This window comes from Dinoponera quadriceps, unplaced genomic scaffold (assembly GCF_001313825.1).
Source record: "Dinoponera quadriceps isolate SergipeBrazil2010 unplaced genomic scaffold, ASM131382v1 scaffold823, whole genome shotgun sequence".
Lineage (NCBI taxonomy): Eukaryota > Metazoa > Arthropoda > Insecta > Hymenoptera > Formicidae > Dinoponera > Dinoponera quadriceps.
In genome coordinates, this window is record NW_014555144.1 from 66,785 (window position 1) to 83,270 (window position 16,486).

Consider the following 16,486-nt stretch of genomic DNA (forward strand, 5'->3'; position numbering starts at 1 on the left):
ACAAATTGCATATGTCCGACGGATGTTTCATTTAATCGTAAAAAATCGTAAAAAAGAGTTTTCTCAGTATAGTTTATCCGTACAACGTGTTTCATCCGACGGACGACCTTAGGACATAGGAAACATCCTCCGGGCACTTTAGGACGTCCTTTGGAGGACTTTACTGTATGGATAGGTTGGTCGGCCTCCCTGGCGTTGCTTTTACGATAACGAAAGTAATTAAGTAAAAAGATTGATTCAGCCGGCATTTTTATTTGTCAACAATGTTACAAGAGTCTTTTGATTGCAATTGATATTGAACTTAAAAATCTATTGTGAGATAAAGTTATCGATGATAAACGTAGACAAAAAGTCGCTTTGAGCGTCAACATGATATTTTAAATATACTATACGATACTAACGCACACCTTATCGCAGAAGTCGCGAGAATTTAACGAGAATTTTGCATCAGTCTTGCTTAAATTTCTTGATTAGAGGTTTCATCTTAAATATAGATTAAAATGATTACATTAGCAAAGCTAAGCAGTCGTAGCAGTTTGCAAAGATAATCGTTGGGGTCATCGAGTTTGAGTTTCATCCAAGATAGGTTCGGGTCTCGGCTAAATGACCTTTTATAGTTGGACCCGCTATTTTCATTAATTACAAAATCGCCGGTTTACGTTTCCAAAATCACGGTTACAAGCAGTTACCATTCACAACTGTCATCCAACGTTTTGACCGATGCTCGGTAATGGCGAGTCAACCAATTTGTGTCGCTCGGCAGGTGCGACACGTGAGTACGTGTACACATCAAGCGATAGGCGGCACCGTTGGCACCGCGCCTATCATTAAACGCTATTGCGCATGATAAGCATTTCGCGCGTGTGTGTGTGTGTAAGTGTGTATGTGTGTGTGTATGTGTGTGACCGTTTTCCGAGATAATCCCACAATAATTCTATTCGCGCTTACTCGAGGTATAAGATAATGTCCGCCACGAAAATTTCAGTCGCTCGCGAATTGTTGGGAGTTTCACGTCGACTACTTCGACTTCTCGATACCGTCTCGTCGAGTAGAAAAATTGCTGATTCTAAAGTAATTAAATATCTCATTTTATTTTCTATCTTTCTTCATTTGATCGAACGTACGATCTTTACGTAAAGTAAGCGTTTTAGAAAAGGATCTTTCTTTAAGCAAACGCAAAGCTTGTAATATATTGCCTCTAATCTTTATGTATATGTACATATATTTAAATATACACGCAGTTTTTGCAGTAAAAATGCCGACCTACAAGCTGATGTACTTCAACGTGACCGGCCTCGCGGAGCCGATCAGATACATGTTTAATTATGCCGGCATCGAATTCGAGGATTTTCGATTCGAATCTGAAGATTGGCCGAAATACAAACCAGGTATCTTTTCATACTGACTTTATGAATATTCATGAGATAATTGATGAAATTACGGGAAGCAAGATAGACGGTGGGATTGAAATCAACATTTAAACATTGCAAATTCATTTCATTACGCTGAGCAAAAAGGACCTTCTGTATACCCGCTCTGCGCATGATGAAACGTGCTCGAAATGGCTCGCATCGACATATTTTTGTATTTGCCGAGTACTTATTCTTGTTGTTTTCAGTCATGAGAGTCTCGTTTCGCGTACTTTTGCGTTACGAGAGACGCGAGAGCACGTCTCTCATGATTACGTCTGCTTTGTTTGCACCACAGATATGCCCATGGGGCACGTACCGGTTTTGGAGATCGACGGCAAGAAGTACGATGAATCCAGAGCGATCGGCCGCTATTTGGCGAAGAAGTGCAATCTGTACAGCTCCGATGGAATTGAAGCCCTTGAGATCGACGCCGCCGTTGATTCCCTCGAAGATTTAAGAAAACGTGAGTCGCGATTGTTGCCGTGATTGGAGAGCGATGCTAGATCAAGCATTCCGACAGTTCGATAGCTTAGTGATGGAATTGTATCACGTATGCATATGAGAGATAAGCAAAAAATGGTTTGGTTACTCAAAAGAGGACAAATAGAAGGCCAATGAGAGTCAGCAAGCTAAATTTAGCGCTCAAATAAAAAAACAATTGGATTAACACTTTGGCAATCGCGGAGATTTTCGAGGAAAACTTTCCACAGCGTGAGATTCTCAACTGATTTTATGAAGTCGAATTTGATACACTGCAGGAGGTTTCTAAGTAATCAGTTGTCCTTAATTACCTCAACCAAGTTTGTTAGTACAGTTGGTACGGTTAGTACACGAACTGAGATTTTTTTCCATCTACTGACGTTATTAATTTCTGAAAGTTGGCTGACAGGACATACGTGGAAAAAAAAGTTCGGAATCGACTCGCCGGATCATCCGGTTGCAAGAATCGAAGTTACTTCGTGAGAAGCGGAAATTCCATTTCCTTCGACCAAAATATGCGCTTGGTTTGTTCGTCATTGGGTAAATTCGACCGAACTATTTTCTTCCATGCGGTATTACATTTACGTAACAATACGCGTCAGATAATACCCAGATGATCCCCAAAAAATGAAAGAAGAATCGATCAGCACCGTCCGACCTGGACTTTCCAAGATTTTCAGATATATCAGATACACGACGAATAATTAATCAGCATGACGAGCGCGTTTCGAGCGAGAAGTGTTTGTCCCGCCGAGGTGCCGTGAACGAAGTCAAAGCCACTTGAAGTTAATAATCTATGCAATTTCTGAATGCAATCGTCGCGCGTTCTATCATCATCCGCATTCTATCATCATCCGCGTCTATCATTTTTCTTACACATCATTTCCATTATTTTCTACATCGTTCATTCTCTCTCTCTCTCTTTCTCACTCTACTACTCTTAACGCCGATTCCCTTTGCAGTCGCGGCCATGTACCATGGGCAGGAGGACCCCGTAATCAAAGAGAAGTTGAAGGAAGTCGTAACTGAAAAAGTGCCCTTCTACTTCAATAAGTTCGAAGAGCAGGTGAAAAAGAACGACGGCCACTTCGTCCGCGGCAAGGTAACGGATCTTCAATCGTTAGCGTACGCGAAAAAACCAGAAACTCACCGGACTCACTTCGTTACGCAATATTCATTCTTGCAACTCATTGTTTCGGTTTTTAAATACGAAAATATTTTAACATTTTTAACATAGAATATACATACATGCATATTTTTTTTTTTTCTATCATTCCACTGTACTTTTAACGTGATTTTTTTTTCTAATATCTATATTTAGTAAGTTCTATTTAGTAATATCTATATTTAGTAAGTTAGTATCGAGTAATAAAATATTATATATATCGGTAGAAAGCTAACCGACACTAAAAATATCTAATCGTCGACGAAACGCACTGGCGCGTAAGTGCGGAAAACACGAACACTCGTTTTAATAATGTTATGCGAATGTTATGTTATCTTTGCGAATGTTATGTTATCTTTGCGAAAACACGAGAAAGGTTTCTTGCATTTTCAGCTGACATGGCCGGATATTGTATACGCCGCGCTAATCGATCGCATACACGAGTTCGCGTCGCGGATGTTGGACATCGATCACCCGGAATTGAAGAAACTGGTGGAGAAGGTGAACGCTATTCCCAGCATCAAAGCATATCTCGAGAAACGTCCCAAGACTAAGTTCTAAATCGAAACAAGCATCCACCTTGTAACAACAACAATCCTACCTTGTACATACGCATCGTCCTCGACTGCGAACTCCTTGTCACATATTGCTCCTCGCAAATCACGACGGACCTTCCGTCAGAGAAGCTAACACGCTTGCTGCGGAATAACTCGAGCCGCAATTTCAGCGTAAAAGGTATTAATGTCGTTACATGTTCGATGCAAGAGAACACTGAACTTCGTTAAATAAAAATCGATTTATTCGTGAGAACTCCGGTGTCCTCTCTCTCACGTAATTTTCCATTTTCCTTCGATACGTTTTGCTCTCCCCCGGCCCATTTTAGCCATGATTTATTATTGGCGATAAAATTCCGGACAGCACTTCGCCACGATTCTTCTTGCTAACTATATCATATCGCATAAAGCAATTTCTTATCGAAGTTCTGCATCGTCATTAACAAGTGCAGCGCGATAAGCTTCTGATGATTAATACTGTGATATGCATGTGTGAACAAATTGCACGTGTTCGACGGATGTTTTATCTAACAAAATAGTAAAAAAGAGTTTTTCTCAATATAGTTTATCCGTACAGCGTGTTTCATCCGACGGACGTACTTAGGACATAGGAAATATCCTCCGGACACTTTAGAACGTCCTTTGAAGGACTTTACTGTATCAGTAGGCTGGCCGGCCTCCTTGGCGTTGCTTTTACGATAACGAAAGTAATTAAATAGAAAGATTGATTCATCTGGCATTTTGATTTGTCAGCAATGTTACAAGAATCTTTTGATTGCAATTGATATTGAACTTAAAAATCTGTTGCGAGATAAAGTTATCGATGATAAACACAGACAAAAAGTCGCTTTGAGCGTCAACATGATATTTTAAATATACTATACGATCCTAACACACACCTTACCGCAGAGTCGCGAGAATTTAACGAGAATTTTGCATCAGTCTTGTTTACATTTCTTGATTAGAGGTTTCATCTTAAATGTAAATTAAAATGATTACATTAGCATAGCTAAGCAGTCGTAGCATTTTGCGAAGATAATCATTGGGCTCATCGAATTTGAGTTTCATCCAAAATGGGTTCGGGTCTCGGCTGAATGACCCTTTATAGTTGGACCCGCTATTTTCATTAACTTCTTGACATACAAATAAAACGGAATTTGATGTGTCCGAAAAATACTATTCAATTTTGCTCAATGAACAGTTGTGTGCAAGCTTAGAAACAGAAATTTTTATTTTGAAATTTGCATCGCAATATAACATTTAATCAAGTTGATATAAAATGTTAATGTGATGTGATGTGTCATCATTTGACTAGTCAACAGTATGAACACATTGACGACGGTTTTCAATCTCATTATCATCATTAGAATAGCCCATTAGACATTCATTGTCACTTTCATACAATACATTCAACTCAGACATGTTACAAGGATTATTTCTAATTTTTACTACATTCAAGTATATAGTATGGCATTCGCCGTGCGAGATCATTGCTATACTGAATTCTGCTTTCAATGTGCTTCTTTTTGATTTACTGGTTTGCCGATGCGATTTTGTTATCGGCACTGTTGAGAAAGGGGGAGCATCTTGAACATTCTAAATAAAACAGAATCGTCGCACAAGTGAAACAATTGAATAATCTAATAATATACTGCACGGCGTCCGCCGGAAACAGTTCTTGAAGTCTCGGAGACGTTAAAGTCTACAATGGTACATGAAATGAATGGCGTCTCCCAGACGTCATTGTATGTCAAGGGGTTACTTACGAAATCACCGGTTTACGTTTCCAAAATCACGGTTACAAGCAGTCACTATTCGCAACTGTCATCCAACGTTTCGACAGACGTTCGGTAAAAGCGAGTCAACCAATTTGTGTCGCTCGGCAGGTGTACACATTAAGCGATAGGCGGCACCGTTGGCACCGCGCCTATCATTAACCCTTTGTATTCAAGGACTCCGCAGCAGAGCCATTTAAAATTTATCTTCAAACTCGAGGGCTCCGCTATGGAGACGATGCAAATAACTTTCAGTTCATAACATAAGGACAAAGACAAATCGTAAAAACTATTGTGTATAGGATCTTCCGCTCTTGCTATTTGCATTTGAGTTTGAACAGTTTGAAAACAAGTTTTAAATAGCTCCGCTCCGGAACCGTCGAGTGCAAAGGATTAAACGCTATTATGTATAATAAGCATTTTGCATGTGTGCGTGTGTGTGTGACCGTTTTCCGAGATAATCCCAAGATAATTCTATTCGCGCTTACTCGAGGTATAAGATAATGTTCGCCACGGAAATTTCAGTCGCTCGCGAATTGTTGGGAGTTTCACGTCGACTACTTCGACTTCTCGATACCGTCTCGTCGAGTAGAAAAATTGCTGATTCTAAAGTAATTAAATATCTCATTTTATTTTCTATCTTTCTTCATTTGATCGAACGTACGATCTTTACGTAAAGTAAGCGTTTTAGAAAAGGATCTTTCTTTAAGCAAACGCAAAGCTTGTAATATATTGCCTCTAATCTTTATGTATATGTACATATATTTAAATATAAACGTAGTTTTTGCAGTAAAAATGCCGACCTACAAGCTGATATACTTCAACGTGACCGGCCTCGCGGAGCCGATCAGATATATGTTTAATTATGCCGGCATCGAATTCGAAGATTTTCGATTCGAAATTGAAGATTGGCCGAAATACAAAGCAGGTATCTTTTCGTACTGAATTTACGAATATTGATGAGATAATTGATGAAATTACGGGAAGTAAGATAGACGGTGGGATTGAAATCAACATTTAAACGTTGCAAATTCATTTCATTACGCTGAGCAAAAAGGACCTTCTGTATACCCGCTCCGCGCATGATGAAACATGCTCGAAACGGCTCGCATCGACATATTTTTATATTTGCCGAGTACTTATTCTTGTTGTTTTCAGTCACGAGAGTCTCGTTTCGCGTACTTTTGCGTTACGAGAGACGCGAGAGCACGTCTCTCATGATTACGTCTGCTTTGTTTGCATCACAGATATGCCCATGGGGCACGTACCGGTTTTGGAGATCGACGGCAAGAAGTACGATCAGTCCAGAGCCATCTCCCGCTACCTCGCCAAGAAGTGCAACCTCTACAGTGATGATGAGATTGAAGCCCTCGAGATCGACGCCGCCATCGACTCCCTCGAAGATTTAAGAAAACGTGAGTCGCGATTGTTGCCGTGATTGGAGAGCGATGCTAGATCAAGCAGTCCGACAGTTCGATAGCTTAGTGTTGGAATTGTATCACGTATGCATATGAGAAATAAGCAAAAAATGGTTTGGATACTGAAGAGGACAGATAGAAGGCTAATGAGAGTCAGCAGGCTGAATGTAGCACTCAAATAAAGAAACAATTGGATTAACACATTGGCTATCGCGGAGATTTTCGAGAAAAACTTTCCACAGCGTGAGATTCTCAATGATTTTATGAAGTCGAATTTGATACACTGCAGGAGGTTTCTAAGTAATCAGTTGTCCTTAGTTACCACGACCAAGTTTGTTAGTACAGTTGGTACAGTTAGTACACGAACTGAGATTTTTTCCATCTACTGACGTTATTAATTTCTGAAAGTTGGCTGACAGGACATACGTGGAAAAAAAAGTTCGGAATCGACTCGCCGGTTCATCCGGTTGCAAGAATCGAAGTTACTTCGTGAGAAGCGGAAATTCCATTTCCTTCGACCAAAATATGCGCTCGGTTTGTTCGTCATCGGATAAATTCGACCGAACTTTTTTCTTCCATGCGGTATTACATTTACGTAACAATAATGCGCGTCAAATAATACCCAGATGATCTCCAAAAAATGAAGGAAAAATCGATCAGCACCGTCCGACCTGGTCTTTCCACGATTTCCAGATATATCAGATACACGAAGAATAATTAATCAGCATGACGAGCGCGTTTCGAGCGAAAAGTGTTTGTCCCGCCGAGATACCGTAAACGAAGTCAAGGCTACTTGAAGTAAATAATCTATGTAATTTCTGAATGCAGTCGTCGCGCGTTCTATCATCACCCGCGTCTATCATTCTTCTTACGCATCATTTCCATCATTTTCTACATCGTTCATTCTCTGTCTCTCTCTCTCTCTCTATCTCTCTCACTCACTTTCTACTACTCTTAACGCCGATTCCTTTTGCAGTTGTGGCCATGTACCGTCGGCAGGAGGACCCTTTCATCAAGGAGAAGTTGAAGGAAATCGTAACTGAGAAAGTGCCCTTCTACTTCAACAAGTTCGAAGAGCAAGTGAAGAAGAACGGCGGCCACTTCGTCCGCGGCAAGGTAACGGATCTTCAATCGTTAGCGTACGCGAAAAAACCGGCAACTCACCGGACTCACTTCGTTACGCAACATTCATCCTTGCATTTCATTGTTTCGGTTTTTAAATACGAAAATATTTTAACATTTTTAACATAGAATATACAGACATGCATATTTTTTTTTTCCTATCATTCCACTGTACTTTTAACGTGATTTTTTTCCTAATATCTATATTTAATAAGTTCTATTTAGTAATATCTATATTTAGTAAGTTAGTATCGAGTAATAAAATATTATATATATCGTTAGAAAGCTAACAGACACTAAAAATATTTAATCGTGGACGAAACGCTGGCGCGTAAGTGCGGAAAAACACGAACACTCGTTTTGATAATATTTTCTTTGCGAAAACGATTTTTTGCATTTTCAGCTGACTTGGCCGGATATTGTATATGCCGCGCAAATCGATCGCATACACGAGTTCCTGTCGCAGAAGTTGGACAATTATCACCCGGAATTGAAAGAACTGGTGGGCAAGGTGTGCGCCATTCCCAGCATCAAAGCGTATCTTGAAAAATGTCCCAAGACTCCGTTCTAAATCAAAACAAACATCCAACATCCACATTGTAACAACAATAATCCTATCTTGTACATACGCATTGTACTCGACTGCGTACTCCTTGTCACATATTGCTCCTCGCAAATTACGACGGACCTTCCGTCAGAGAAGCTAACACGCTTGCTGCGGAATAACTCGTGCCGCAATTCCAGCGTAAAAAGTATTAATGTCGTTACATGTTCGATGCAAGAGAACATTGAATTTCGTTAAATAAATAAATAAAATAAAAATAGATCGATTTATTCGTGAGAACTTTCGTGTCCTCTCTCACGTAATTTTCCATTTTCCTCCGATACGTTTTGCTCTCCCCCGGCCCATTTTAGCCATGATTTATTATTGGCGATAAAATTCCGCACAGCACTTCGCCACGATTCTTCTTGCTAACTACATCATATCGCATAAAACGATTTCTCATTGAAGTTCTGCATCATCATTAACACGTTCCGTGCCGGACCGATTTTTGGAGACTTTCCGTTCGGGCCGAGTGGAACGTGTACGCTCCACACTTTTACGATTAAATAAACTTGCTTTTGACGTATGCCTTACTGTTTTTCAATAATACAGGACCGAAATTAAATTAATTATCAAGAAAATGGTGCAGAGTTTAATATGCATTAGACAACAAAGCAATAAATTTAATTTTTAAGGAATTGTTTTAACAAACACACGGTCGAACATTTACTCTACTAGGCGAGTCGCATGCTCCTAGATAATCATTTTAATTGGTCTAAATTGATATAAAATAAAACATTTTATTTTAAATACATTTGATATTATTGTTTATGTTACAAAGTTGCTAAAAATCACAGAGACGTATGTTCGCAGCTTGTTGGCGTGCTTGTTACTAGTCGATTAAATCGAGAAACTTTCAGTCAAAGGAAAAAGAAACGAATGCTGAGGTTCGCGCGAAATGTACAATAAGATTTTGCGGCTGGCCGGTTGCTTTCTGGCTCTGTTTTCGTGATAACGAAAATAACGAGTAAAAAGATTCGTTTTATATGCCGTACGTCTCACGAGAGTCTTTTAATTGCGCGATTGGCATTAAAATCGTAAATTCATCTTTCGATTGTCGATATATCGATCGTACGTATGTTTCATCCTCGAACTTATTGTCGTTCCTCGCGAACTCCCCATCAGCCACGACGTCCTGTCAAAGAAAGTACCCGGTAGGTAAGAAACATTAAATCAGTCTTTTGAAACATTGCTTTTACACGGATTTTATAAAAATTTTGACATGATATTTTATAAATGTTTTCCAGCTGCTGCTTGATAATATGATATTCCTAAATGTTGAAGTTATAGTGTAGAAATATTATTTTTAATTGTTTCGATCAAATATTGTTAACAATAACGTTGTGTACATCACTGAGGAGTACATATTTGAAAACGTTACGTGTTATAAAATGTCATCGTAACAACGTTGTGTTAATAATTTCTTGTTTACCGGGCGACACGCTAGCGTTTGAACGAAGGTTAACTCGAACCGCTCAATTTGCAGCGCAAGAGATAATGCCGTTATTAAATGTAAAAATAACACTGAACTTTGTTGAATAAAAATGCGTCGAGGAACTATCCGCGAGAACGTTTTACTTCTGTGTACCCCTTATAAAACATTTTTCCATTTGCCTGTCTTGATATGTTTTCTTCCTTCGGCCCATTTTAGATAATTTATAGTTGGTATCGATAAAACTTGACGAAATAAACACTTCATCACGATTCTTGTTAATTATTCTTGATTATTATACAAAGCGACTTCACATCGAAGTTGTCGCATCATTCCTGATAAGTGCCTGATAAGACTAGCCTGATAAAACAAAGATACGCCTGTTCGGGAAATTTTTAAGTATAAGAGAGACAAAATTGTGCTTATATGCCGTGCCCATATTTTTATACATAACAAATCGTCCTTTCATATTATAATCATTTCCTTTCATAAAGTCGCCTTTTTACCCCAGTTTATACGAACTAGGGACACTAATTTAGAGCATGCGTGCGCTTATCGTCGATCGAATGATCACAAACGGAGGACTTTCGATCGTCACAATTTGCATGCTTGCAAAGAAACAACCAACGATGAGATCCGATCGAAGTGACTTTTGTGTCAGCCGACGTCTTCCTGACATCCCTTCTCCGTGGAAAAGAAAGTAAATAAAAAGAAAGTCAACGAGACTTTTTGCGAATAATGCGTTCTAAGTACCCGGTGAACATTAAATCAGTCTTTCGAAACACTGATTTTACATGGATTTTACAAACATTTTGACATAATATTTTATAAGTGTTTTTCAACTGTTATAATGTTGAGAATATAATATTCCGAAATATTAAAATCATATCATATAAATATTATTATAATATTTCAAATATTAACAATTACGTTGTATACAGTATCAAGAACTACGTAGTTAAAAACGTTACATGCCATAAAATATCGTCGTAATCGTCGCGATCGTTCGAGCATATGCGCGACCGTATGCTTGTCTATTCAGTAGTAATTTTGCATGTGCTAGAGATAATAAAGTGGTATCTATCTTTCAATGCCCAGCCGTGATATTACAGCCGTGGATGGAATTTTCAGTCGTTGGCGAACCACCACGAGTCTCGCATCTCAGCCACTTTCGCTCCTCGATACTGTGTGTGCGTGTGCATACCTGACCGAGCAAATTACCGACTACAAAGTAATTAAATATTTCACTTGTATCGCCTTTTTTCTCGTACTTCGCTTTTCTCGAATTGAGCGAATAATCTAAGCAGGTTCTGTTTTCTAAAATGACTTTTCAAGGCAAACGCGAAATTTAATATATTTGATATAAATACATTTGGTGTTTGTAGTTATAATTAATGTTATTATATTAAGCAGTCAGATGCGAAATCGATGTCTAGAGTGTATCATACGTCAGTCGTGAGGACGTGCTTAAACGTAATTGTGCAATTTTTGCAGCAAACATGCCGGAGAAATATAAGTTGACGTATTTCAATGCGACCGGCATCGCGGAGCCGATCAGATACATGTTCCATTATGCTGGCTGTACCAAATTCGAAGATGTCCACCTTAACTTCAACGAATGGCCGAAATTCAAACCTGGTATGTTGTCGCGCTGATTGAACGAATTTTGATAAATTTGGTCAAATCACAGGTCAATAATATACTAGAGAGAGAAGTGTCTGAAACGATTATTGAAATTCTAGTTTCTCGAAGAACATGCTGATTTTTAATCAAGGCCACCGTCACACAGACGTTTCTCTATGCCACAATTGAAATGCTTTTAAATACAAAGTCCAGACTATTCCAAATGTCATGATGTTAGAAAATATGACTTTCGACGTTTCGGGAAAACAGACTCCTCGACCGCCGATGTCCGCCCTCGTCAGTCTGGAATCGTGCGATCGTCGCGAAAACTAAGGGAAAATTATTTGAAAATAATCCGATAAAAAGCAACTATTGGCAAAATTTTCATACTTCCAAGTTTCACACAGTTCCAACGTTCCTCGATTATTAATATCACATACGGGTTAGCGAGACGACTTTCACTTTGCTCGTGAAAATACGTACGTCTCTCTCACTCCCGTGTGCCGGTCATACATTTAATTTACCCGCTACCGCACAGAAATGCCCTTGCGGCAGTTACCGGTCTTGGAGATCGACGGCAAAATGTACAATCAGTCCAGAGCCATCGCCCGCTACCTCGCCAAGAAGTGCAACCTCTACAGTGATGACGCGATTGAAGCTCTCGAGATCGACGGCACGGTCGACTCCTTAGAGGATTTGAGACAAGGTGGGTCGCTATGGTCGCGCGTGTGATAGCCTGCGACGGTCGGTGCAGCGACAATAGTGTGCAGCATTGTTACGTAACGGTGTACACACGCTTGAGCTTGATCTCTTTTGAATAAAGTATGATGAAAGATTACTCATCGGGATAGCACAGGCATGTTGAACAAGCCGGGAATGTTTTAACTCGCCTGTTCGAGGCACGCAGGCACACTGAAGCATGGCAGCGAAGCGAAGACCGCATCAAATTAACAATCTATACGTTTCCTGCGACGATCGTCGCGCATTTTTTATCATCATACGCGCCCGTCACTTTTCTATCGCATCATTTTCTATGTCGTTCACTACTCCCCCGCCATCTCCCTTCTCTTCTCTCTATCTCTTTTCTTGCATACAGGTTTTTACGCCGAACGTTCAATTCGTTCCCAATCACTACGTTCTTCCCTCCCTTTTCATTTTATTATTTCTTTGTATCTTCAAATTTATTCACTCCTACTCCGTTGCTTGCATTTCCCACTTCGTGTTATAATTTTTTAGCGTTCGTCTTATTTCTTTCATGACGTGTGATTCACGTTCTCAGAAAGTCGATCCCCGAATGTTAATAAGCGCTGTCATCTGCTGTCCCTTTTCTCTCTTTCTTTCTGAAGTATCTCTTTCTCTCTCTCTCTCTCTCTCTCTTCGTGTCTTTTTCTTCGTGTCTACGAACATAAAAGTTTCAACGCGAACTTTTCCCGCAGCTCTGGGCACCTTCTATTGGGAAAAGGAGCCTATCATGAAGCAGAATCTCAAGAAAATTGCGTTCGAAAAACTGCCCTATTTTTTGGATAAGTTCGAGGAGCAGGTTAAGAGAAACGACGGCCACTTCGTCCGCGGCAAGGTAACGATTCTCGTTCATTGGCGTACGACGGTACGCCTCGCAGATTACCGAAATATAAATGACGATAACATATAGATAAAAACAGATGAAACGTCGATAAAAAATTAATCAAGTCAGATGCAAAGATATATATTACATAAGTGCGCGTTTGCGTTAATCAGATTGTCAGTTATTTTTGCAAAAACACTCAAACGTCGGTCAAATTGTACTTGAATGTGATTTTCGCGCGTGGGGGAAGAAAATAGTCTTATTAAATCAATAATATTCTCATGTGTAAGCAGGCATATTATAATATTCTTGAGAAGACTTTTAGTCTTGAATTAAGTAGAATATACTTGCATGAATAAAAATTCAATGAAATCAAAACTAAAAATCTTCTATAGAAGACGTTTATGATATTCTTGCTTACACATGAGAATTATCTATCATTGATTTCAGACTGATTTCTTCTCCGTGCATTTACAATTGTGTCGTTGCGCGGATACAAAAGCACATTTCTGCATTTTCAGCTGACATGGGCGGATATCATGTACGCAGCGTACACTCAAATGTTTACTGAGTTCTGTGGTAACGACGTAAACAAGAATCATCCGGAATTGCAGAAATTGGTCGACAAAGTTCACGCCATTCCCAACATTAAAGCTTATCTTGAGAAACGTTCCAAGGAGATGATGTTCTAAATTATAAACCGATTTGCAATTTTTTATTTGCCGTCTTCGACTTCAAAATTTGTTGTATATTGTTATCGTCGTATGTCGTATACCGTTATCGTGGTTATCTTTACAAAATTTTTCCCGCCGTCGACGTTCCGTAAGAGAAGACAACAAGCTTACGAAATTTACGACGTAACTTTAAACAGCCAATCTGCAAAACGTAATAAATGTGTTAACATTGTTACACGATGTATGTAGAGGAATAATGAATTTCGTCAATTAAATTTGCATCGTATCACCTTCGAGAATGTCTTGTTTCTTTGTCCTCGTTTAGGAAATCCGTCCTGCGTCCTCCTAATCCGAGTCAAAATTTTAGTTCTACTCTAAGTCTACAAAGTTCAACACTAAGTCTACAAAGATCTTCTATTGTGCTCCTTTGATACCGCAAATGAGAAGTTATTTCCACTTCTTCCATTTGAAGACTTAATGTGGAATTTAAAATTTCCCTTCCAGGAAGTCTAAATTACCGTTGCGGCATCCAAGGAGCAAGAACAGTCACGCTCCTTTGATGCTACAAATGAGAGAGTTATTTCCGTTTTCCCCACTTGAAGACTAATTGTAGAACCAAGTAGACTTAGTGTTGGAACAAAATTTCGACTCGGATACTCTTGTACTTCCCTTTTTCCTGCGGTGCACTTTAGTCAATTTATAATTGGCGGCGAATTCCGAGCTGTCCGTCCCGGATTTTGCTAATTATGTCATATTTCATAAAGCGGCTTCACTTCGCTCTGTATCATTGCAGATAAGAAAAGTGCGATAGGACGGAAATAACCAGGAATAATGCAACTGTGCAGGCAGGTTAAAAGTCATAAACGAGATAGGACAGTTGATCTGCGGTGTACCGAACTACCGATATATTTTAAAGTATAACAAATAGATATACGGTAAAAGGGACAATTCTGTTGACGTAACGGATTGCGGCTAAATTGCTTATCCTGCGCGATACATCCCGCAGGAGTCTCCGAATTTTTTCATCGTCCTTCTCCTGGCAGGTGGTTCGCAAGGAAAAAGAAGTAAGTAGTTTAAACGCTGGTATCGCGTATAGCTCATCGAGAACGAGGTGGCACAGCGCGACACCTCGCGGATGACGGGTTTAACATTAACTAATTACTTGGGACTTGACGTAATTGTCGGAAATTTTTATTTTCGTTCGTGTTTAATCATCACGCGCAGGTCTTAATACCATCTTCAACCGAGTATACTAAAGACTATAATGTAATTAAATGTCGTACTTTATTGCATTTTTACTTTATACTTCGCTTCTTCAAATTGAACGTGCGATTCTTAGAAGATGGAGACGTTTTACGTAACGGCAGTTTAAATAAGCGTGCAAACGTGAAATTTGCAATATGAGTTATAATATGATTATAACTGTGTGTGCGTGCGTGCGTGCGCGTATATGTGTATGTGCGTGAAGTTATAATTAATATTACGTTAAAACTCAATGTGATGTCGATGTCAATGGTTTATTGTATATTTATCGTGAATAAAAATCTCTAAACATATTTGTGTAATTTTTGCAGAAAACATGTCAACCTATAAGCTCATATATTTCAATGTGACCGGCCTCGCAGAGTCGATCAGGTATATGTTTCACTATGGCGGCATCGAATTCGAAGATGATCGAATCGACATTGCAGATTGGCCGAGACAGAAAGCAGGTAGATAATCTCAATAAGATTATTGTGCGGCTTTTACAAATAATGATGAGATCAATCATACGGAATGAGGTAGATCATTAATTATGCAGAACAAAATGATCCGAGTCACTCTTTCTCCCATTTCCGCTGTTCTGTCTTTCTACGACGTGATTGAATTTCGACACGGTGATTCACCTGACAGCTCTGGCCAACTTCCGCTGGAAGAAGGACCCCGTCGTCAAAGAGAAGTTCAATGAGATCGCATTTGAAAAGCTGCCGTTCTGTCTCCGAAAATTCGAGGAGCAAGTCAAGGAGAACGGCGGCTACTTCGTCCGCGGCAAGGTAACGCGATTTGTTGCTGTTATTATTATTATGTCATTGTTGTTATTATTATTATTATTACCATTGGAGCAAGAAATTGTCGCCTTTTCAGTTATCGTGGGTGGATTTCACATACGAAGCCTACACCGAGTATTTAAACGCGTTCTTGACGATGGATCTGAACAAGGATCATCCTGAATTGAAGAAACTGGTGGACAAAGTTCACGCCCTCCCGAATGTTAAAGCCTACCTCGAGAAGCGTCCCAAAGCGCTGTATTAAGTCAAACCATTATTTTTAGTACTTATCTCCTTTGTTTGCGTTACTCGTTATCATCGATACCGTCCCTTCTGAAGCTCCCCTGCCGTTCTGTAAAAGAAGATAATACGTGCTGCCGTGTGAATTCGGAGTAAGCTTTGTCAGCTCGCGGTACAATGAGGAATAATTAATTTTCGTCGCGCAACAATTAATATTGTTATATCACAAATATAGAGAATATCGATATTTCGTCGAGCAAACTTGCATCAAATCATCCTCGGGAAAGTCCTCGCTCCATCATTCCTGCCTTTTTTCCCATCCTTTTCCTCTACAGCTCACTTGAGACACTTAATCATTAATTGGCGATGCATCGCTTAACGAAACGCCGCTAACCG

At 39.5% G+C, this 16,486-nt stretch overlaps 2 protein-coding genes across 2 annotated transcripts; both read left to right on the forward strand.

The window, feature by feature from the left end:
- The first annotated feature begins 598 nt into the window (after positions 1-598).
- Positions 599-8,716, forward strand: LOC106743046. Its single transcript, XM_014616539.1, has 9 exons — positions 599-1,071; positions 1,242-1,388; positions 1,708-1,875; positions 2,855-2,994; positions 3,451-3,616; positions 6,168-6,314; positions 6,634-6,801; positions 7,781-7,920; positions 8,330-8,716. Exons 2-9 carry the CDS (start codon positions 1,256-1,258, stop codon positions 8,495-8,497), a joined length of 1,230 nt encoding a protein of 409 aa, XP_014472025.1. The 5' UTR covers positions 599-1,071; positions 1,242-1,255; the 3' UTR covers positions 8,498-8,716.
- Positions 8,717-11,107: 2,391 nt separating this feature from the next.
- On the forward strand, positions 11,108-16,401 carry LOC106743047 (glutathione S-transferase-like). The gene is made up of 9 exons (XM_014616540.1): positions 11,108-11,193; positions 11,457-11,600; positions 12,124-12,291; positions 13,022-13,161; positions 13,671-13,838; positions 14,800-14,887; positions 15,398-15,535; positions 15,717-15,856; positions 15,948-16,401. The coding sequence occupies exons 2-9, from the start codon at positions 11,462-11,464 to the stop codon at positions 16,113-16,115; spliced, it is 1,149 nt and encodes a 382-aa protein (XP_014472026.1). The 5' UTR covers positions 11,108-11,193; positions 11,457-11,461; the 3' UTR covers positions 16,116-16,401.
- The last annotated feature ends 85 nt before the right edge of the window (positions 16,402-16,486 follow it).